This window comes from Mus musculus, chromosome 19, assembly GCF_000001635.26.
Source record: "Mus musculus strain C57BL/6J chromosome 19, GRCm38.p6 C57BL/6J".
Classification (NCBI taxonomy): domain Eukaryota; kingdom Metazoa; phylum Chordata; class Mammalia; order Rodentia; family Muridae; genus Mus; species Mus musculus.
The window spans coordinates 46,395,890-46,420,212 of record NC_000085.6 but is presented as its reverse complement, the minus strand read 5'-3'; the positions used below and the strand labels follow the sequence as shown (position 1 = coordinate 46,420,212).

At 47.5% G+C, this 24,323-nt stretch overlaps 1 protein-coding gene across 2 annotated transcripts in view; it reads right to left on the bottom strand.

The window, feature by feature from the left end:
* The window catches only part of Sufu (SUFU negative regulator of hedgehog signaling), a 91,909-nt gene extending 68,592 nt beyond the window's left edge, over positions 1-23,317 (bottom strand). For both annotated transcript variants that reach the window (NM_015752.3, NM_001025391.2), the window contains exons 1-2: positions 22,929-23,317; positions 18,955-19,089 (exon numbers count right to left, since the gene is read on the bottom strand). In NM_015752.3, coding sequence (NP_056567.2) covers positions 18,955-19,089; positions 22,929-23,110 — 317 coding nt within the window. In that variant the 5' untranslated portion in view covers positions 23,111-23,317. The remainder of the gene's footprint in view (positions 1-18,954; positions 19,090-22,928) is intronic.
* Between the last annotated feature and the right edge of the window lie 1,006 nt (positions 23,318-24,323).

Genomic DNA, 24,323 nt, shown 5'->3' with positions numbered 1-24,323 from the left:
CTCCCCTCACAGTCCCTCCCCTCAGCCCCTCTCCCATTTTCCTCTGAGAGGGTGGAGCCCCTCCCCCCTCTCCCTCCCACCCTGGTACACCAAGTCTCTGCATGGCTAGGTGCACCCTCTCCCACTGAGGCCAGATAAGGCAGCCCAGTTAGGGGAATGTATTCACACAGATGGCAACAGCTTTAGGGACATCCCTCAGTCCACTTGCTCAGGACCCACATGAAGACCAAGCAATGCATCTGCTACGTATGTGAGGGAGGCCTAGGTCCAGCCCGAGTGTGTTCTTTGGTTAGTGGGTCAGTCTCTGAGAGCACCCAAGAGTCCTTCTTTCTTTTTTTTAATAGTGGGCTGGAGAGATGGCTCAGCTAGTTAAGAGCACAGGCTGCTCTTCCATAGAACCTGAGTTCAATTCCCAGCAGCCACGTGGTGGTTCACAACCATCTGTAACTTCATTTCCAGATCTGTTGTGCTTTTCCCAACCTCTGAGGGCACTAGGCACACATACGCATTCATGCAGGCAAAATACTCACACATTAAGAAATATCAATGAAAATGTCTAATTTAAAAATTAAAAATAACAGTGCTTGTGCTTTGTCTGACTGGTGAACAAAGGCATGAAAGAGAGGCAGAAAAGTGAATCCTCTTTGCAGCTCAGAACCCAGTTTGAGTCTTGATACACAAGACACTCAACGTGATGCTGATGTTGATAATGAGGTTGACTCTATAAAGAGCTTATAATTTAAAAAAAAAAAATCTAAACAAAACCGAACTGAAGCAACATTGTTTACGTGGGAAAAAAAGCAAACACCACTATTCATTTATGTGGAAGCCACACAGGAAGGATAACCTGGGAAGGAGACAAGATGCCTACAAGACAAGAGCGTGTGAATCAGATGGGAAGGGCTAGAGGCCAGTGTTTTAACTTTTTCTGTAGTTCTAACAGTCGAGAGAGTAGTTTGTTTTAACTTTTTCTGTAGTTCTAACTGTAGCCACTCGTGTATCTTCACATATTCAAAGGAAACCATTAGTGACTCTCACTGTGTTAAATGAGCCCATAGCCGCCGTGAAGAGAAGGCAACAAAGTAAGCTTTGGATACAATTTGTCGGCCATGTATCTTCAGGGGAAAGACAGAAAGAGCAGAAAACAAACATTACCCTCTAGGGAGCTGGCTTATTGTTATATTAGTAAAGGTTAGTAATTCTGACACTACCCCTGTGTTAATGTATTGAGGGTGATGAGTGTCAGATTCCTCTCTGTCAGAGAAGTTAAAAACCGGTACTCAGGGTTGGAGAGATGGCTTGGCGGTTAAGAGCAGTTCTTATTCTTTCAGAGGACCCAGATTCAGTCCCCAGCACCCAAAACTCCAGTTCCAGAGGAACTCTTCTGATCTTTGCAGGTGTCAGGCATGCACAAAGTGCATTTACATAAAGAAATACACATAATTTTTTTAAGTATTAAAAAAAAAAGAGGTGGGCTGGAGAGATGGTCAGGCAATTAGGAACATGTGCTCTGCACTCTTGAGGCCGTGGCTCAGAGCACCCTCACGACAAGTCCTAAGGATAGAGCGCCTGAGGAATAGTTTTGGAAGGGAAGCATCTTATCAAATCCACAGTACAGTGAGACTTTGTCTAGGAAAACAAAAAAACAAAAAACTTCTAGGAAGCTACTTAATTCACACATAATACACAGAGCCAAATGCTTCGAACAACACCTGAGCCTAGCAAGAAAAGCTAAGCGCAGCTCTTATTCACACAGCAACTATGAGTTCTGGGAACTCACCAGAAGGGAACAATCTTGGAAAAAAGCCTCTGGCATAAACATATTCAGTCGTATTTATAAAACAAAACAAAAAATTAGAAGACACCTCCCACTGCTCTCTAACTAGGGGCTTATATAAGGCTTGGTGCTTCATCAGGACGCCCCCAAGACTGAAGGCCAGAGCTAGCAGGAAGCAGCCGTGCCTGTGAGCACTGAGAGCAAAGGGCTCTCTGCACCTCCACCTGAGGAGGGCCAGGTTACACGCAAACCCCACACCAGAAACTCACCATTACCATCAGGTCAAATGTAAATGGTGCCCCAGCATACCCCATCAAATGGCCATGAAGTTGGAACTTCTATGCATGGCTGGTGGCAATGCAGCTGCTATAGAAAACATGATGGCTGTTTCCAAAAAATGAGAGAGAATTACTGCAATGAGCCAGTAATCCTACCTCTAGGAAGCTACACAAAAACCTGAATATAGGGTCTTGAACACCCTTGTTGACAGCAGCATCATTCACCACAGTGCTAAAGGGTCACACACACACACACACACACACACACACACACACACACACGGCACAGGCAACCCTAGAGCCTACGGCCGGCTGAGGAGGTGGGGAAGAGGAGGTGGGGAAGTGCAGACACCAGTCAGCTGGTATCTGTCCTTCAAAGGGGGAGAGTAGGGTGCGGCGCATTTTCCTAAATCCCCAGCACTAGGGAGGTGGAAACTGAAGACACATTGTGATCTTTGCAGCCAACCTGTGTTGAACGAAACTGTCTCAAACACAAGCATGCACACAGCTTCTCACCCACACAACATGGGTGAATCTTGAAGACGTCACGCTAAATGTAGTAAGCCTGACCCATGGGAGCAGCCCCACATGCATCGACTCAGACGGGCAACTGGAGTAGTTAGCGTCAGACAGAAGGCAGACCCTTGGTTTCTAGATGTTGGGAGACATGAAGAATGAGAAACTATCATTTTGAGAGGGTCTAGTTTCAACTGGGAAAATTAAAAAGTTCCAGAAACTGAAAGTAGTAATGGCCACACACTACTGTAAAACTTAATTTCCCTAAACCATACCTAAACATTCTGGCAATGGTAACTCCGTATTATGAATATTTTACCATAAATGAATGGGCATTAAAACAAACAAAAAACCACCATGAAGCAAGGCCAGGTGGTGCAGACCACTTTAATCCCAGCACTTGTGTGGGGTAGGTGGGGGAAGAGACAGGCAGATCCCTAAATTCCAGGTCAGCCTGGTCTACAGAGAGAGTTCCAGGACAGCCTGGACTACTCAGAAAAAAACCCGGCTTGGGGAACAAAACAAAATAAAACAACAACAAAAACCATGGTGCAAAAGCTAACAAAAATTATCAAAACTACCTGTGGTTGGATGCAATGTGTCACCTCACTGTTAGCTACCAAGTGGCTGATGCAGGAGGACACATCTCAAGAGAGATGGCCACTCACACACACACTAAATAGATAAATACATAAATGTGATAAGAGATTAAAAATACAGCCAGGCGTGGTGGCGCACGCTTTTAATCCCAGCACTCGGGAGGCAGAGGCAGGCAGATTTGAGTTCGAGGCCAGTCTGGTCTACAAAGTGAGTTCCAGGACAGCCAGGGCTATACAGAGAAACCCTGTCTCAAAAAAACAACAAAACAAAACAACAACAACAACAGCACAAACCTAATGTCTAAGGCAGAATGGCAAGTCTTCCAGTAGCTAGAAAGAAGCTGGAGAGTGAGAACACCGCCTGATAGTCTCACTGTCCACTTCCTTGGCCCAGGGATGCTGCAGGGTGGACTTTAAAGCCACACAACTCCAGTATCCCAGTGTGAGGCTAGATAAGGGAGAAAAACAGCACAATCACAGGCCGCGACGGCTAATGAGCTAGCTCTGGCTCCGGCTCCCAGCTGCTACCAGCTCCCAGTTGCTTGCTGCTCCCAGCTGCTCCCAGCTCCCAGCTGCTTGCTGCTCCCAGCTCCAGCTCCAGCTCCACCACCTTCTCCTGATCCTCCCGCCAACGCCATGCCCCAGGTTCCTCATCCACACTCCGTAAGGACATTCTGCACACACAGTGACAGACTTTTCGCCTCAGGCAGGAGGACACCTATCTTTTTAGAGCCAGCTGGAAGCCCCCTTTCCCCACCGTCTCACACCTCCAGTGTGTAAGGGACTCAGGCTTTGTAGACACAGTACTTCAAGAACTGCTGGCCAGTTTCTACTTGTTGTGTCTGATTTCCTGAGACGTCTTGATTCCTACTGTCTTCTGAGTGACATCAACACAGTGGTGGAATTCTTTAAATAATTACTAAATAACCAGAAGCAGAGGGGACATTCTCATTTTGAATTACTCAGAATTACTGATAACATCATTAGCCATTTGGAAACAGTATTTGGTAACAATAGTATTATACTGGGGAGTAAAACTTATTTTAAAAAAAACACTAAAAATTTTGAGCTATGTTTATATGGCAATATTCTTCCAGAATTAAGACTTCTTTAAAACTCTGAGTTATAGTAAACCACTCTCTATAACCTTTATAAAAAGAGAGATGGAAGCTGGTATGACACCATGAATTTATAATTCTAGTGTTTAGGGAAGTGAAGGCGGGAAGATCAGGAGCTTCGAGGTTATCTTCAGCAAATTCAAGGCCAGCCTGGGCTACGTGAGATCAAAAACAAAAATTAAAAAGGGGTGTTGGGTGGCAAAGAGGAGTCAGGGAGGAAAACAGAAAACCCATCATCCTCTGCAGACCGTCCTGGGCTCAGTGCCTAGCAAGGTGGGCGAAAGAACTGAGGTGGGACCGCAGAGCGCATGCTCGCTCAAGAACTGAGCCCCGCTAACACTGAGTTTCACATTCTCACTTTCTGCTACGCCCTGTCCAGTCCGATTCACGGCATCCATCTGCCTCACTGGGATCTCCCTTTCCTGAGATGCTGCCAGAAGCCAAGGACCACATTCCCATAGCATTCCTCCCAGCACAGGTTGGGCTAAGACTCCAGGCAGACAAACCCTCCTGCACTTTAGCAGCTTAACTCTGCCCTGGGCTTCCCAGCCAAGACAAGGAACTTAAGAAAAATAAAGGCCAGGAGCAGCAGAGCCTTCCTGGAGAGCCCTGGGGGCTCAGTCACCCCCCCTTCCAGTCCCCATGGGAAGATCTGCTAGAGCCTGTCACTTCTATTCCAAGCCACCTCCCGAGGACAGGCAGGCAGTCAGACCCAGGGAAATCCCAAGCCAGCTGGGCAAGCTATTAAGAACTCTAGCATGAAGTCAGGTGCGGTTGTGCATGCACGCCTTTAGGCCCAGTACTTGGGAGGCAGAAGCAGGCAGATCTCTGAGTTCTGGGCCAGCCTGGTCTACAGAGTTCCAGACAGCTAGCTCTACACAGAGAAACTCTGTCTCAAATAAATAAACAAACAAATAAGTAAAGAAAGAAAAAAGAAAGCTAACAGAACTCTAACAGCTACATTCCTCATTCTGACTTAAGCTAACAACCTTACAAAACCTTTTTATAAAGAAGGCAAGCTGGGCCAATGATGGCAAGTCACAGTCCAATTTGGCAGGCGTGCCTCTCTCACACAGGTGTATAGCTCAAGGCTTGCTGACCCAAGAGCCAGAAGGTCTGCCCAGGGGCATTTCATCCACGCATTATCTCTAACGGCTCTGCGCAGCCAGGTGCCTTGAGACACCTGAAGCAGGTAATTCAAGCCAATCTTCTCAGCATCTCAGCTCCCCAGGGGCAAGGCTGTACCTTGTGTGTGCACGGGGTAGGTACATCGTGTCAAGGTTGAGCATCTGCGTGGGGATGACACTCCCACGGTTTCAGAGGTGACCAGACCTTGACATTAAACAACAAACATCAAAGTGTCACCAGCTTTCTTTCCTCTTACTGTCAAAGCTGGGTCCAAATACCTTTCTGATGCTACCCTGGGGCCCCTCTTGCAGTCATCAGTCACCTTGGTTAAGAGACCCTCACACTAGGGCAGAGCTGGCCCTGTGTTCCCCATCACCCATGAATGTGCTGCCAATCCCTTTCCAAAATGAATCTTAATTTTACTTTAATTATTTTTGTAGACTTTAATATTTTCTGTGTGCATGTATATAAACACACCATGTGTGTATCTGGTACTGGAGGGGGTCAGCAGAAGGCACTGGTTCCTTGGGAACTGGAGTTATGAATACAGGGCTGTTTTGCCTGAATGTATGTATGTTTACCAGGTACACACCTAGTACTCAAGGAGGCCAGAAGAAGGTGTTAGAGCCTCTTGAACTGGAGGTCCAGGAGGTTTTCTGAGCTGCCATTGGATGGTAGGAACCAGACCCAAGAGATCTTAACCACTGAGCCATCTCTCCAGGGCTAACAATAACATTTCTCACACTGCCTGCAGACTGGCCTTCCTTCTGTACCTAGAAGGCCTCAAGGTCCCTCCTGCTTCGACTTTCACATAGCTGGATCCGATCAGGGCTCTAAGCACCGTACCTCCAGGAAGTACCCAGTGCAGAACAGTATGATCAGTGTCCCTAGAGTTGTACAACATGACAGTCTTGGCACTAAAACCTCATACAAACCAATTCAAAACTTCATACAAACTAATACTGGTCCTTGTGAAATGAACCCTCTCCCTCTCTATTCACCTGAATCTCAGGTTCTCTTACTGCTTGATCCCTCACTCAATTTTCAACCTGGCATCTGGACTCTGTAAAACTATCAATACATTCTCCTTTGTTTTCCTCTAAGCATTGAAGACTCAGGGGATCAGAAAGCCTGCCTTAGACTCCAGGGCACTCCAGCACTGAGCAATAGTGAGCCCTGGGAATCTGAGGAACAGGATGAAGAGCGCCCCAATACTGAGTGCAGTGCTCAGTCCTTCACTCAAGCTGAGTTAGGCTCTATCCACATCACACACGACTCCCAGAGAAAGGCTTGATGTGGCCCTGGACGGATTCTGATCTCCAGAGTGGGGGCCTGAACAGAAGAAACGTCCTCACCTGAGCTCAGAGCTCAGCCTTCGTGTTGAGGCACACTATCCTTCTCTGTGGAGCTAAGAGCCCTTCTGCAAGAACCAGATCCGTGGAGCGAACACCGTCTCCAGCTGGCTCACTTAGCACACACTGGAGTCATCAGGGAAACATCAACACATAAAGTATACATATATATGTGAGGTCAAGGCTAGCCTGAGCTACAGAGTGAGACCCAATCTCAAAAGAAAAAAAGAAAAAGAGGGAGGGAGGAAGGGAGGGAAGAAGGAAAGAGAGGCAGTTAGAGAAGACCTTACTGATGGCTACTTGAGTAAGACCTAAGGATGCGGAGGTCAGGGGTGAGACTATTATAGACAGAGCTCTCCAGGTTTGTGCAGGCAGTGCAAAGGCCTTGAGATAGAAGAGAGACCACGGAGCAGAGTGAGAAAGGGCAAGAGCGGCAGAGGAGGAGACAGAGGTGCTGGACCCTGCGGGCTGCGAGTGGCCATGGCTTTACTCAAGTTCATCAGGATGGTTCTGAGCTGTGACATAACCATATGACATGTTATGCATTCTGTCCCTGGTCAAAGACCTAGCACAAAACTAACTGGCCCATAACACCAACATTTCTAGAAATCTCTAAGGCCAAAGGCTCAGCTGCTGCCTTCCGGCTGGTCTTTCCTCTATGTAAAGCCCCTGGTTACAAGAATGAAAACTGTCCAGACAGGGTGGGACCCGGCATCTGCAGCCTGAGCTTGGAAAGGCTGGAGCAGGAAGGAGACTGGGTCCGGCACGTCGGAATGTCGCCTGTCAATTCTCACTGAGCATTTCTGTCTACCAGCCAAGCCTTCAGAGGTGCTCAGGAGTCCTATCTGCAGGCAGCACGGGGTGGAGCCAGCCAGCTGGATGAGACCTGAACGTAGAGGCAGACCCTTTCTCCAGAAGCTCTTACATCTCACAGCCATGACCCAAGCTCTGACCTCACACACTGGAAGGCAGGGCTCCCAGCAGCACTGGGTATCCCATGAAAGCCAGTTCTGGAAATCAGGAGCAGCCCGAGTTGAGTGGTCTTTCTGAGGTGAGGTCTGTGACCCCTAAACAACAGGAGTAGGAAAAGAAGGCCCTTCGAGGGTTACACTGGAAGCCTGGAGCCCAGCCTGCTCCACTTTCTAGGAAGCCATAATGAACCCAGTCCTCACTGTCAAATGGCCAACTGGCCTTGCCTCAAATCTAGGCTGACCACATTTCTAAGCCTCTGGATTCCTTCTCTACAAGGCCTAAGGCATGAACTCTACAAGAAGAGACAGCCAGGCGCCATGAGGACGTAAGGCTCTGAAGTGGTATCAAGTCCACCTTCTACAAAGAGACTTTAGCCAAAAGACAGGAAGTGAAGAGCAGGACTGGCTGTGTTGTTCATTATCACAAACCTCAGGCCCAGAACCTGTCCAGCCATGATGCTCTATACAGTGAAGAAATGCCTGACCCTCCAAAGACATCTCAAAATTCACGCTGGGTACAAGCCAGTTGGGCCTGCCAACCCAACAACTGGTAGACCAGTGTCAGAAAGGACAGTGTGTCATCCTTTTTTCTAAGCCCAAACATCACATATTCTAAGCCAAAGTATCCCATTGCTTGACTTTCTATGTATTATGGAAAGTCTAACAAGCCTGGCCTAAAATGTAGCCTATTTATTTCAGCAGCTGGACGTACCCACTCTGGCATTTGTGCACATGTCTGTGAATGTTTTGTGTATCCTGGGTACAAGGATCCTGAGAGAAAGCTCAGCAGTTAGGAGCACTTGACGCTCTTACAGAGGATCAGAGCTCAGTTTCTAGTGCCCGAGTCACTCAGGTGGTGTAGTTCCACCTCCATCTTTTGGCCTCTGTGGCCACTACCCACACATGAACACACACACATGCAAACAAACACATTTATAAATTTTTGATTTAAACATAGGTTCTTGCTGGTTACAAATTTGTAATCCTTGTGTCTCTACTTCCCAAGTGCTGGGATTACAGACACATGCCACCACATCCAGCCTATACTGACCTTTTAAAGTGAAAAATAACATGATCAATATCGTCAAGATTGCTACAACCAGGCATGAAAATATATTTATAATTTTATTTAAAGATTCTAGGAACCAGTAGACCATATGTATAATACTAGCACTAGGATGCTGATGCAGGAGGATTTCTAAAGGTCAAGGATGGCCTGGGTATACTAGTCACAGTTCTCTAGAAGAACAGAACCAACAGAATGAGTGTATGTGCGTGTGCGTGTGCGTGTGTGCTGTAGTCCAGCTAGTCCATCAATGTCTGTCTATCAACAGAAAGTCCAAGAATCCAGTAGCTATTCAGTCCAAGAAGCTAGATGTCTCAGCTGATCTTCAGTATACACTAGAATCATAAAGAAGCAAGCTCTGGTGGCTGGAGAGATGGCTCAACAGTTAAGAGCATTGACTGCTCTTCCAAAAGACCTGGGTTCAATTCCCAGTACCCACATGTAGTTTACAGCTGTCTGTAACCTCAGTTCCAAAGGATCCCAACACCCTCACACAGATATACATGCAGGCAAAACACAAATGCACATAAAATAAACATTTTTTAAAAATAAGGAATATAAAGCATGAAAAAAGAAGATGATAAGAAGGGTCTCCATCTTCTCCATCACAGTCCAGTGACAGAATAGACTCAGTGAGAGTGAGAGGAAGCAGGGCTTCCCTCGCCATGGGCTTTATATGGGCTCCCACCTCACTAGACCCAGACTAATGCTAGGCTTCGCATTACAAATGATTTAATTAGGAAAATTCCCTCACAGGTGTACCCACTGCTTGGGTTTTAGTTAATTGCAGATGTAGTCACCTTGGCAACCAAGAACAACCATCACACTGGGATATATAACCAAGACCTTGTCTTAAAACAAAAGTAAATAATAACAACAACAGTAACAGTCAGGCATAGAGGTTCAAATCCTTAACTCCATCAGTCATGGGCAGGAAGGCAGGAAGATCTGGAATTCACAGACAGCCACAGCTACACAGCAAGCTGAGGCCTGGGCTACAATGTAAACAATGTCAGTGCTACCTGAGAAGAGGGCAGCAGCTCAGCCACTACAATGCTCTTCAGGAGGCCGAGTGGAGAGGAGTACAGAGCACTGGCTGCTCTTCCAGAGGACCCAGGTTTGATTCCCAGTCCCATAGGACAGATCACAACCATCTCTAACTCCATTTCCAGAGGATCCTACATCCTCATTCTAGTCTCCGTGAACACACACATTGGACATTTGGCATACATTCACTCCCTCTCCCGCCCCCCCCCCGCCCCCAGCTCCCCTCTCTCAAACATACACACACACACACACACACACATAAATAAAAACAATAAAAATAAATCTCAAAGTAAAGCATCCACGTATGTGTGTGCACATGTGTGCATGCATGTGAGTGTGTGTCTGTGTGTACGTGTTGTAACTGAATGAATATAAAAACAGAAGAAAAAGATCTTCTGAGTATCAACATGTCTTTGGGGCGTAGTGAGGCTGGGGCACATATATAACTTAGGCTACCCTAGAACTCACTGTGTAACACAGGTTGGTTTCAAACTAGAATCCTCCTGTGTCAGCCTCCCAAGTGTTGGGGTTGGAGGAATGGGCCAGACCTGGTTGAAGGGACGCTAGCCTACTCGAACATGGCCAGCAGGGCTCTGGCAGGCTGTCTTCTCCCCATCCCCTCTGTCTTGCTAAAAAAATGTTAGATTACATTCCTAAAGCTAGCCACCAAGGTCTACTTCCTTATTTGGGCAGCCTATCTCCTCTCTATCCAGAGACAGTCCTTTGTGCCAGCCCCGCCCCTCTTAGTACCCCCAACAAATATCTCTCTTCTTTGTTCCCTTCCCCTTCTTCATCCTCTCCTCTCCTGTCTTCTTCTCTTTACTCCCTTTGTCTCTCTGGGGTAAATAAATCTCCTTTGTGTAGAGAACTTGGTCTTGGGGTCCTGAGCTGATACCCTTCCCTTTCAGTTGCTGGTCTGGATTTGTTTATTTTTAGTTATGAGTATGGATGTTTTGCTTGTATGTTTTGCTTGTGTGCATGTTTAGCACCTGCAGAGGGGGAAAATGGTGTTGGATCTCCTGAAACTGGAGTTACAGATGTTGTGAACTGCCATGTAAATAATGGGAAGTGAACCTAGGTGGTCCTCGTAAGAACAGCAAGTCCTCTTAACGGCTGATGTTGTGAATTTTAAAGATGGTTCAATATTGCTTTGCTGGTGTGTGTGCTGCACGCCAGCAGGTCTCTAGGTCTGAGAGGCAGGTCAATTAGGTGCAGTTATTTGAAGGGAGATTATCCATCAGGACTCAGGTCAGAAAAGTCAAGATCACTCTGGCCCTATCTCAGGGTCACAGATCAAAACTAAGATAACTGAAACAGAATATGCAGCTTATGGAGATAGTTCAGAGTCAGAATGCAGGAAGGATTTAGGAGTCAAGGGTCAGAATCAGCATTTCAGAATAGGAATGTCAGACAAGGAAGGTGCTGCCAAACTCAGACAACACAGGGAGCATGAAGGCAGGCATTCACTGTGCTAAAGGCAGCCTCAGAACGGATGTGGTCGGTAAAACACTTGTCTACCATGTACAAACAAGGGTTTGACTACCCATGCACTGCACAAACATGGTGCAGAGCTGAAAATGTAACTCAGTTGGTCAAGTGTTAGCCTAGCATCCATGAAGCCCTGGGTTTGGTCCCCAGCATCCCATAAACGAGGCATGGTTCAGGGAATGCCTGTAATTCTGGCACCTGGGAGGTAGAAGCAGGAGGATTAGGCATTCTACACAATCCTTGGGTATACAGTTTTCATGGCCAATCTAGATAACATGAAATCCTATCTCAGGAAAAAAAAAATATTTATTTATATATATATATATATATATATATATATATATATATATACACACACACACACACACACACACACACACATATACATACATACATGGATGGATGGATAGATAGATAGATAGATAGATAGATAGATAAATGATAAGTTGGGAGACAGCACAGTGGGTAAAGTGGTTGCTATGCAACCATGAGAGCTTGCGATAGTATCCTCATCACCCATGGAGAAGTTGAACACAGTGATATAGCTTGTAGGCCAGTGTGGGGAGTGGGGAAGCAATAAGAAGGCTTGAGAGTTAATGGCTAGCCAGTGCAGCCGAGACAGCAGCCCCAGGTTCCATGAGTGCCCTGGCTAGTTGTTATGTCAACTTTACACAAGTTATAGTCATCTGAGAGGAGGAACCTCAACTCAGAAAACATCTCCATAGGATCTGGGAAAGGCAGGCCTGTGGGACCTTCTCTTAGTTATCAATGTGGGAGGGTTCAGCTTATTGTGAGTAGAAACCACCCTTGAGCAAGCCCTAAGGAGTAAGCCAGCAAGCAGCACTCTGCCATGGCTTCTGCATCAGCTCCTGCCTCCAGGTTCCTGCCCTGACTTCCTTTGACTGTGTTATAAGAGCGTAAGCAGAGCAAACCCTTTCCTCCCCAAGATGCTTGTGGTCATGTGTGTTTCATCACAGCAACAGTAACTCTAACTAAGACAGTAAGATCTTGTCTCAAAAAACCGAGGTGGAAAATGACCACCTTAGGAGAAAGAGAACCACAGGCAAACAAGCAAGTGTACACACATGCATTCAGACTCAAGCGCACACTGCTTTTCTGGTGGACAGGGAAAAGGGAATTCTCAGAACCAAAAATCTCAGAGGTCTAGGAGCCTGGTTTCTAGAGAGCTTGCCTAGTCTACTCAAAGCCCTGGGTCTGATTCCCAGCATTACAGCGATACAAAACAGTAAGAGGTCCACGGAGCTACTGGGGAGGCTCAGCAAGCAGAGGTGCTTGCTCTCAAGCCTGACTACCTGAGTTGGGTCCTGGGAATCCATGTGGTGGAGAAGGAACCAAGTCATGAAGTTGTCCTCTAACATGTGTACTGGGGCACAGTGCCTGTGACATCCCCAAATAAATAAATATAATTAAAAAAAAAAAGCCCAGACCCCTCCTTGACCTCTCCCCTGCTCAGCCCTCCACTCTTCTCAGAGTCTGAATCCCCAGGCTTAGCAGAGGCTGTCCCAATTTCACAGTCAGCCTGAAACTAAACACCTCTGCAATAAAGCCAAGGGACCAGGCTTCAGTGGCCTGCCTTCTGCTGAGCCAGCGAGGCGCTCCCTTCCCACAGGCAGCTATGTCAGCTGCACTCTCCTGGGGACCATCAACTGTGGTCCTGTGGGGCACTCCAGGGAGGGAGGCAAGCTCAGATCCACTGGGAGTGAAGGCCAAGACGTGTACACACAGCCAAGGCAGGGTTTCTACTGGAGACCCTGGCACAGAAAGGGGCAGGTTACAGAGTTCCTTTAAGGCAAGCTTTGAGAAAGTTTAACCTTTCTAAACTGCAGGAGATTGAGTCCACACTAAATAACAAGGGGCCAAGTTAATCTGTGGCCAGTGTTTCAATAAATAACTCCTGTGGCGCAGAGTCCAGTGAAGAAGAACAGGAAAGGAAAGAAGGTTCTCTGCTGCCTCAGTCAAGGCAGCTACAGGAGGCCGGCCAGCGGCAACTCCAGCCTCCAGGAGGGCCAGAACCACCTCAACTCCACTTGAATATGCCACGTCTGTCAGCCAGTCAGCATCTGTAGGGCACAGCCTAGCTCTCCCCTGGTGGTGAAGTGTGGCCCTATGGGTAGGGCCAACATGTGGGGCAATTCCACATGAAGCCAGTCTCTGGAACCAGTCCAGTAATTCTACAGATGACTGCCTCCCAGAATCACACCAGGAAGTCTGCCTTGGTTCATGAAGACTCTCTAGCTAGGTCGCCTTGAAGGCCTTCCTCTGGCCTCAGGAACTTGCCCAGTGAGGGCTTCTAGAGGTCTCAGGAGCAGCAGAAATCCTCAGAGAAAGACACTGAAGCTCCCTCTTCCACAGCCTCACACATCTCTCCACTCTATCCGTACGTGCCTGGCCACAAAGGAAAAGGCCAGAGCTGCAGGCTTCCAACTAGCGCTTGGCAGCTGAGGCCCAGATGTCTGACAGCTCCCAGGTGTGGAGACTGGGAAAGGGTAATCTCTTCCACTGACGGCATTTGTAGGTAGCCTTTCTAGAAAATCTTTATGCTCGCCCCTGGTGCTGCTCCAAGCTAGAATCTATGTCATCTTTCAACTTCAGAAATAGCCTCTTCAAAACCTTTTGGTAGGCGTGTAGCTCATTTGGTAATGTCTGCCTAGCGTGCACAAAGCCAGGGTTCTCTAGGCCCAACACCGCGTAAGCCTAGCTATGGTAGCAGACAGCTGCAACCCCAGCGGCAGGGTAGGACAGGCAGGAGGGTCAGAAGTTCAAGGCTATCCTCAGCAACACAATGAGTTCAAAGCAAGCCTGGGGTACATGAGTCCCCATTTCAAAAAACTGAGACAAGGGCTAGACAGAGGCCTCAGCCAGTTAGGAACACTGGCTGTTCTTCCAAAGGATGCAGGTTCGAGTCCCAGCACCCACATGGTGGCTCACAACCATCTGTAACTAAGGTTCTCCAGACTCTGATGCCTGCCCTCTTCTGGCCTCCAGGCCAGACAAACCAGTGGCGCACAGACATACATGCTGGCAAAACACCATACACGGGAAAGAAAAAGAGTTAAGAGCAAAAATAAGGCAAACAAAAGAAAAGGCCCTTTTGGTGTGCTCACAGAAATGGGAGTGGGCCTGTGGTTAAGCAGGGGCTGGAGAGAGAGCAGAAGAGCAAAATGGGGTGAAGCTGAGCAATGGAAACTAAGAGACACTGGGGTGCAACTGTATGCGAGTGCCTAGAAATCACAAGACCGCACTGCACTTCTCAGAGAGCTAAAGGAAAGGACATGGGATGTCTTGACCATAAAAGATTAATAAATATGTGAAGTGAAGCCATGTAAGTGCTACACGATTTATATATTTGTCAAAACCCCATGAGATCCCACAATGTAATTTTTATGTTTTTAGACTCTCAATGTAGGGCGTGTACCCAGCATGGGACAGGGGGCTAAGTACAGTTCTCAGCATCCAAATATCAATATGTGTGTGCATATATAAATAAAGACACGTAATGCCCAAATTTATGTTTTGTTAATTTGTACATGTGTGTGGTATAGTGTATGCACATGTCACATAGGTGTGCACATATGTGGCATCTCCCTTTTTAGTTATTTTTTGAAACAGACTTTCTCACTGGACCTAGAGCTCACTATTCAGTAAGTCTAGCCAGCAGTGAGCTCCAGGCTTCTTGTCTCCACCTGCCCCATGCTAAGATTATAGGTGTGCACCACCATGCCCAACTTTTTCTGTGGATGCTGGGGAGCCACACTAAGCTCCTCGCACTGGAGCGGCAAGCAGTTTGGTGCAAACAACTGTTTTCATTCTGTTCCCTCTAGTGAGTGTGGGGCAGGGAGAAACCATGGGTGAAAATGGCCGTACAATCAGTTGTACGTCATTTAGGATTACCAAGCAGGGCTCCTCCTCCACCTGTCCCTGAGGAAAAGGAAATGCCTGACTCTATCCTCAACAAGCTGTGAGAAAGAAAGAAAGAAAGAAAGAAAGAAAGAAAGAAAGAAAGAAAGAAAGAAAGAAAGAAAGAAAGAAAGAAAGAAAGAGCTAGGAGGAGACACGGTAGGAACACAAACACCATGGACAGGAACAGACTTGGGGCCACCAGACTGGATTTTACTTTACCACCTGGGCTACAAACATTGCTGAACTTCAGGGTCCACACTTAAGAGGGAACAAGGATTCCTCGTGGTGGGGAGGGGACCTGGAGAGATAGTTCAGTGCTTAGGAATGCTTGCCGCCAAGAAGAGCTCAGTCCAGTTCCCACCACTCACATCAGATGGCTCACAACTACCTGTAATGCCAGCTCTAGGGATCCAACTGCCTCTTCTAGCCTCCACGTGTGTGTGCGTGCGTGTGTGGATGCATGCGCGCGCGCACACACACACACACACACACACATACAAATCTTTCTTTTTCTTTCTCTTTCTCTTTCTCTCTCTCTTTCTTTTTTTTTTTTTTTTTCTTGAGAAAGGGTCTCTTTATATAGCTCTGGCTGTCCTGGAACTAACTATATAGACCAGGCTGGCCTCCTGGATGCTGGAAATAAAAGTATGTGCCACTACATGTTGGACACTTTCTTAATTATTAATTAACCCAGGAGGGCCCAGCATTTTGTGGGTGGTACTACCTTGGCCTGGTGGAGCCAGGTGCTAGAAGAGAGCAGGCAGAACAAGTCAGGAGGAGCAAGCACTCCTCCATGGCCTCTGCATCAGTTCCTGCCTGGTTTTAAGTTCCTGCGTTGGCTTCCCTCAGAAACTAGGATTCAGGATATATAAGCCAAATGAACCCTGTCCTCCCAAGTGCTCTTGGTCATGGGGTCTCATTGCATTGTAACCCTGACTAAGACAGTATATGAGGATGAATATACGCACTGTGTCAAGAGTATGGAGATGAGAGATCAACCGTGGGGCTGGTTCTCTGCCCCACTGGGTTCTGGGGAATAAACTCAGGTCGTCATCAGCCTTGGAGCAAGGGCCTTTACCTACAAAACCATTGCGCTGGCATTGAGTTGTTTAGTGCACTTCCTGCTCTCCCAGCATCAGGTGGCTCACAACCGCTGGGAACTTCAGCTCCAGCCGACCTAGCTCAGCCTTGACTACAGTGAGCTCTAGGCCAGCCTTAGCCACAGAGCGAGAGCCTGTCTCCAAAACCCAAAGAGAACACATGGCACAGACTTTACTTTCTCCACTGTAAATACTGTAGGGCAAAGCTCCCACTCAGGCGAGACTGAGTCTGCCCCCAAGGCTTCTGCTGGCCATTTGGAAGGACTGAAGGCAGACAGTAGACACTACACCCCATGTGCTAGGAAAGACAGGAGGCCTGGCCTCGGACACTAACAACAGACAGAGAGAGCTAGCCTGGGCCTGTGGGCAAAGGGTTGGTATGGTATGGTGCAGTGACCTAAGAGTGCAAACTCTGGACTCAGTCTAAGAAAATCCCAGTTCCTTTATAGCCTAGATTCAAGGCTTAAGTAACTCAGTTTCCTCATCGATAAGACAGCAACAAACAACAAGATAACGAGGGAGACCTCTTACACTACCCTTCTATCTGGGAGGTGGTACTTAGCCTAGGCCAGTTGAAAAAGTAGCAAGGCTCAGCCAGGTGACAGTGTCACAGGCCTTTAATCCCAGGTGGATCTCTGTGAATTTGAGGCTAGCTTGGTCTACGGAGTGAGCTCCAGAAGAGAGAGGGCTACACAGAGAAACCTGTCTCAAAATCACAAACAAAAAAGTCGCAAGGCTCCTCTTGTCCTGACTCGGTAGAGACTGTCTTTGGAGATGGTTGTATGTTAATGAAAGCGATCATAGTTTTCTTCCCAGTTTGTTGTAGTTCTTCATAGCTTCCATGTTGCTGTGTTAATAAATATTTTCACATAGTGATTCCAGGCGTGTCAGGACTACATACTAAGAACTTGCCTTTAAAAACCCTAGACTATAGGCTATTTATCTGAAGCTATAGCTCCATGACACAGCATTTACCTACTATGCCTGAGGACCTGGATTTGATCCTGAAGGAGTCTGACCTACGGAGCCAGCCTGTCTACATGGAAATCCTGTCTCTGAATCAATCACCCAATCAATCAATCAATCTTGGCCCTCATACTGCTCAGAAAAGATATTGTGTTATAGAGGCTCTTTATGTTTTCACATTACTAAGTGGGGCAAATATTATCACCTAGTAGATTCAAAGTGTTATGCAGAAAATTAAATTCATTACTGTCACACATATATAAATGGCTACAAGAGTACCTGGTGCATAATCAGCGATTAAAAAATGTTGTTAGCTTTTATAATTATTCTAATTGTAATTTTGGAGGATTAAATACAAAGTTAATTATATTCTACTTGATATCAAAATGTGTGTTGGAATTAAAACATATATTAGTTGATTATAAAGAGAAATTAGGGAGTAAGAAAAATTTTAATTTTCTATTATTTTATGTGTCTGGGTGTCTTGGCTGAATGCATGTCTGTGTGCCTATTGCTTATGTCTACTGCCTACAGAGGTCAGAAGAGGACACTGGATCTTCTGGAACTAGAGTTAAAAGACAGTTGTGGGGGCTGGTGAGATGGCTCAGTGGTTAAGAGCACCGACTGTTCTTCCGAAGGTCCCGAGTTCAAATCCCAGCAACCACATAGTGGCTCACAACCATCCGTAACGAAATCTAATGCCCTCTTCTGGAGTGTCTGAAGACAGCTACAGTGTACTTACATATAATAAATAAATCTTAAAAAAAAAAAAAAAAGACAGTTGTGAGCTGCCCTGTGGGTGCTAGGAATTGAACCTGGGTCCTCTGGAAGAGCAGCCAGTGCTCTTAACCACTTGAGCCATGGCTAAGCCATCTTTCTATCCCTGAGAGGGTGTCTTAGTCAAGTTTCTATTCCTGCACAAACATCATGACCAAGAAGCAAATTGGGGAGGAAAGGGTTTATTTGGCTTACACTTCCATACTGTTGTTCATCACCAAGGAAGTCAGGACTGGAACTCAAGCAGGTCAGGAAGCAGGAGCTGATGCAGAGGCCATGGAGGGATATTCTTTACTGGCTTGCTTCCCCTGGCTTGCTCAGCCTGCTCTCTTATAGAACCAAGACTACCAGCCCAGAGATGGTCCCACCCACAAGGGGCCTTTCCCCCTTGATCACTAATTGAGAAAATGCCTTACAGTTGGATCTCACGGAGGCACTTCCTCAGCTGAAGCTCCTTTCTCTGTGCTGTGTCAAGCTGACACAAAACTAGCCAGTACAGAGGGGTAAGAGGCACAGGGCAGAGAATAGCAGACTGGGGCTAAACATGTGAAGTGGGCAACCCAAGCACGATGAATACAAGTCTGGCAGCACACATCTGCAACCCTGTCACTCGGGAGGATGGAGAGTTCAAGACCAGCATAAGCAATTCCATAAGCCGCCCCTCCACCACAAATTCAACACCAGCTTGGCCTACATCTCGAGTTCCAGGCTGTCCAGCACAGGCAGAAGGTGGAACCAGAGAGGTGACACTGGAAAGTGTCACTCCCACAGAACCAACATCATCACACACACTCAATACAACTTCAGAAATAGGCTTAGGGTTAAGGAAAGGCAGATGGCAGACACTCACTCATGGACTCTGTTGTCACCATAGAGATCACTCAGGCCAAAGCTGATGTAGTGCCAGTGCTCAGGGATGTTGGCAGAAGGACTCCCCATGTTCCTGTACATGCTAACATAGTCCAAGGGGTCCGGACCACCCAACCTGCAAAAGACAAAACACAAGGTGTCAACATAAGCCTGGAAACCAGGAAAAAGCAACTAAGAGGCTCTGTTCTACAAGCCCGAGAGCCCCGTGCTAGGGGAAGCTAGAGTGAGATACCTAAAGGGAGGCACAAAAGGTCTCTGTAGAGATGAGCCAAGGGAAAAGCAGCCGAGGCTGTGTGGCTGGCTCCACGTGTGCAAGATGCTCCCTTCTCTTCCCTCCAACAGGCAGGGCCTCTTTTAGAAAGAAAACAGACGTGGTGGTTGCCCGTTTTGCTTTTGCCTGTTTCAAGTTCTGACTCCAAATGGAGTGAATCTCTCTATGTCAACATGCCAGGCTTCAAGGTAAGGGACATCAGTCAATCAGTAGCTCCTGTTGAATGACTGTCCAGAGCATGCCCAGTGGATATCATTCCTGAAAGTTCAGGTTCCACTCTGCACCTGACTCTTAGACAGCTAGTTTCTAAAAAACTGTACTGTGCCTTCTATCATTGTTTCGTCTGGATATACATAAAGCTGCCAGTCTGCACAGATCGTGGCCTATACGCCACAGATCAAAACTTAGTCGCTGCAAGTGACGAAGGCCAAACATTGGCTCAATCAACTCTGCACAGAGCACTGCAGCGAGAGCCAGGCTGAGCCCCATGAGCACCTACATTCTAAAGAGTAAGCCGGGAGGCACTGGGCTCAAAGGAAGAGCTGGGACATCTCACGATTTGAGGCTCCTAAGGATCACATTAAATTTCCCCATAAATCCAGCAGAGAAGTAGTTGAAGATTGAATTCAACAAAAGCTCTTTTAGCAATTAGTGTTTAAGAAAACCAAAACAAACAGCAACAACTAAAACCTGCGTTCCCTCGGAATGGACAGGAAAACAGCAGACTTGTAAAGCACACTAAATGAAACCCCTCAGCAGAAGAAAGTGTGCAGCGAGCCCATAAACTCGGCATTTGAGCCGCCTCACGTGGACCACTCCACAGACCACAGAGTGGAGTTGGCCTTTGCCTGCCCCTGGAACATGGACAGGAGTGCACTCTGCAAGTGGGCTAAACTACTGAGGGAAAGCTAACGACCAAATAAAAGACATAGTACAAGAGATCCCAGCAAGTGTGCCAGGACCATGCAATTCAAACCCTATTTTAAAACCAGTAAGTCTGGTTTCATCCTCTTTGCCAGGATGTTACTAGCCTTTGTTAAAATCCTTATTCTTGGGGGAGGGGGGAGGCTAAGTTATTTATAGAAGTCATAAGAAAGAAAGTCACTAAAATAGCTTAGGATCTGCCCAAGGGAGTTAGGTAAAGGGACAAATCTCTATGTCTTTAACTGTGATTTCACCAAATCATTTGACTAAACCCATAACCAGCTGGATTTAGAAATGGTTTTGGGATGGATAGAGGAAAGAAAGGGACCCCATTAAGGCTGTAGAACCCTAAAAAAGAAAGATTCCATATTCTCCCCCAACTTCTGCTGCCAATCTCCCACAGCCCTTGATGTGGCCTAGGTCCGTCCAGCAACAAGCAGTCGCACTGTGCTTTCTGTCCTTTGCCCGACTGCTGGCACACTGCAGCTCCCGCAGACAGCCTCCCAAGAGAGGGCACATCGAGAAGAGGCTTTAAGAAGTGTCACAGAATGGCTATGAATCAAGCAAAGTTAGCCATATACTCAGTCAGATGGATGGGGGAAAAAATCAGATTTTACACTTAGGAAGAGATGCGGTCCAAGGGCCCAGGGGATCCCTTACCTTAATTCCCAGAACACTTTCTTTCTTTCTCTCTATAGGGTAGTTAGTTGCAGGACAAGACACCAGGCTCTGCCTCCCTACTTTGATTCTGTCTTGCTCGGCTATCTCAACTATCAAACAGCCAGAGTTTTCCTGGTGGTCAGGGACCACTAGCTAAAATGCTACCCCTCAAACCCCCAAAGAAAGCCCATAACCAGACCCAAGCAGTTTAGTCAGTCATACTGCTGTGAGAACTGAAGGGGCTGGTAAGATCCTACACATGAGGGATAGGAATAAACTTCAGTATCTCAATTCTGCAACTCCCTTTGAGTCTTAGAAAGAACCAGTTCCTAAGCTGGTTCCTCTTAGATTCCTGCATCTAGGTAGCATTTCTTACTTCACAAAGTGTTGTACATGCCTTTTCATTTGTTACCACATTCTGGTCTACTTCTGGGGATACAGCCTCACTGAAAGCTTATAACAGAAAGAAAATAGTATAACTACCCTTGGTCTTTGCTTCCATACCTCTAACAGGCAACTCTGTCTTGATGACCATGTAGGTGACATAAAACCAGGTGCCCCCTATTCTGCACAGGGACTTTCCCTCACACTTAAACAAGATCAGAGCAAACAGTATGGCAAGGTCAGCCCCGTTTTTCTCATGACATGGGACAAGTTCATCACAACTAATACAGAGGTGCCATTGAAATGGGTGATTAAGTTAGCAAGAGCCACTACCCACTCAGAAGCAATCTTCAAAACACTAGTCAGCCAGGAACTAGGCTGCCCTGCACAGATGCCTTGCCAGCATGGCTCCTGGCTACCCGGACAGGCTGGTCCCCAGACCCTCCTGGCTGTCAGTTTCCTTTGCATTATTATCCCAGTGACACACGGGGGGGGGGGGTAACCTCAGCTCTCTACAGCCCATCTCCCATCTCCAGAGGCAATAAGAGGATGCCACATAGGAAAAAGATTCAGCTTTAAAGGGTGTGTAACCTGCAAAGGCATCCCTCACTTCAGGACCACCATTTGCCAATACCCCAAGGCAAGGAACTTTTCAGGATCATACAATACAACGACTGCCTGCCTGAATGTGGCCACCTCTGAATCTATTTTTGGTTCAGAAAGACCACAAGGACTTGTCTCATAACACCTGTTTTGTCTGAAGGCTGACTGAAGAAACAGGATGCAAAAAAGAATAGGAGACGAGAAAGTGCCATTTCTACCCCCAAAGACAGCCAGCCCATTTGGAAACTGATCTTTTACAGGGCATCTTTAAACTTCGGCTGAAATCACGAAGACAAGACAGAATGCGCTTCTTCATTCCTCCTGCCCACTCAGGTCTCTGTCACGCACCTGGTGGCGAGCTATGATCCCCTTCAATCCCGAGCTAATGCTTGGCTCTCCCGAAACCTGTTCTTAACTAACGTCCTAAAGCTAAAGCAGCTGCAAAGCCAGAAGCAAGCTCTGCAGAGAGAAAGAGAACTGTGCAGAGTAAGCAAAAAGTTTATCTGGAAGAGCTGCTCTGTCAAACTTCAAGAGCAACAGCTTCGCACTGAATGACAGAAGCTCCTGCGCTCGGGAAGGTCCCGAAAGAAGACTGAAAGAAGGCCTCTCCTCAACTCTTCCCTCATCAAAGGCACAATGCCCTCATCTTGCTCCCTCCTAACCCACAGGGGCGTCCTGGTTCCCGGACCGCCCTAGACTACGCGGTCTTGTGCCCTCCAAAGCCCTCTCAAATGCTCTCCAGGCCCCGCCTCACTCCCCCCCCCATCCCACCCCAGCCGCCCCCTGGCTCCCCCAAGCCCACTAATGACCCACCACAGGCGCCCCCTCCTTTCTCCACGTTTACAGTTCGCTCTTACAGTCCCCCCTCCGCTTCTGTATACACCCCCAGTTCTCGGTTGTCCTAATCCGGGTTAACCCCTCACTACTCAAGGGATCCATTAACCCTTTGTCCCCATTCCCAACTTCTGTCCTAACTCCTTCCACAGCACCAGGAAGCTCCTGGTTCCCCAGTACTTAAACCGTTTTCTTCCTCCCCCTTCTGCAAATTACTTCGTCCCGGGTGTTCGAAGCTTTCCCGGCCGGACCCCGTCCTCCCGAGGCCCAGAGCATACCAGTACTTGACGATAGCGGTAACCTGGAGCGGGTTCGGCTGGTCAGGGTAGAGGCGGCGACACTCTCCGTAGATGGCGTGCAGTCCCGGGGGAAAGAGTGAAGCAAAGGCCGGAGGGGCACTAGGGCCAGAGGCCGGGGGCGCGGCGGGACCGGGGGCGACGCTAGGCCGCAGCTCCGCCATTGGGGCGCGTAGGGCGCGCGGAGAACCCGGGAGGGTAGAGGAGGGAAAGCGCCCCTATGGGCCAGCGGACCCACTGTGGATGAGACTCCCCGAGGCGATGGGGGCTACGGCGAGGTCTAACTCCGCGCCTGCGCACGAGGCTCCGTCCGCCCAAGCCGGAGCCTTCAAGACGTCGGCCAGAGGATGCTGTGGGACCGCGGGGAGCTCCAAGGGGCGGGGCGTCAGCGTGCCCTTTCCTGACACCTATTGGCTAGTGTCTTTGCCAGTCACAAGTGGGGAAGGCGTGACTTGACAATAGACTCCGCCTCCCTGCCCCTGGGTTGGGAGCGTCCCAAGGATCTTGGCCTCCCCCTAGTGTTAGGAGGAACCCAGTTTAGAACAGAGACTTGGTACCTTGAGGCGCCAGGGTCCTATGAAAGCTCTACACAACTACTAAGAAGCGCTTAATATTGTTTTACTAATACACAATTTTAAGATAAGCTTGACAACTAATTCATTAGACAGTATGTCATTATTATTAATGTTACAACTCTAATATTTCTTGGAACTATTGACAAAAAGGGTAACTCGAAATGTGCCTGGGGAAAATGCCTGGCTGTTTTAAAAAAAATTTACCTATTCTTTCTCTTCGCCTGGATGTTGTCATCCATCAAGGTCAAGAAAAATAATAAAACAATTTCTAAACCTTTAGATGATATTTTAGGCCCGTGGTTTTGTGGCATCCAACGTACAGGTATTTTTTTATAACCTCCATTGGCTTTTGCTTCATGGGTTTTGTCTTGTTTTGCTTTTTGTTTCATTTTTTTGTTTTTCGGGACAGGGTTTTTCTCTATAGCCCCTCGCTGTCCTGGAACTCTGTAAACCAGACTAGCCTCGAAAGAGGTGGGATTAAAGGCTTCCAGCACCACTCCCGGTGCTGCTGGGATATGTGTTGGGCAAGCATTCTACCACTGAGCGACAGATGTTTATTAATGGTTTGTATTGCCCAAGTGAAGGAATGGCTGAGAGATAGAACTACTCTGTAAAATTCAACCGCCCCTGAAGTACTGACAAATCCAAACCCAACTACTCACAAGTACTTCAGACTCCAAAATTTAAGAGTGTACTGGAAACCCCTTCGAAGGGATCTCAAATCCAGTCATGCAAGATAATCATCAACACTGTGGCTCTTTAATCTACAAACACTACAGACCCCACCATGTGTAGGAAATAC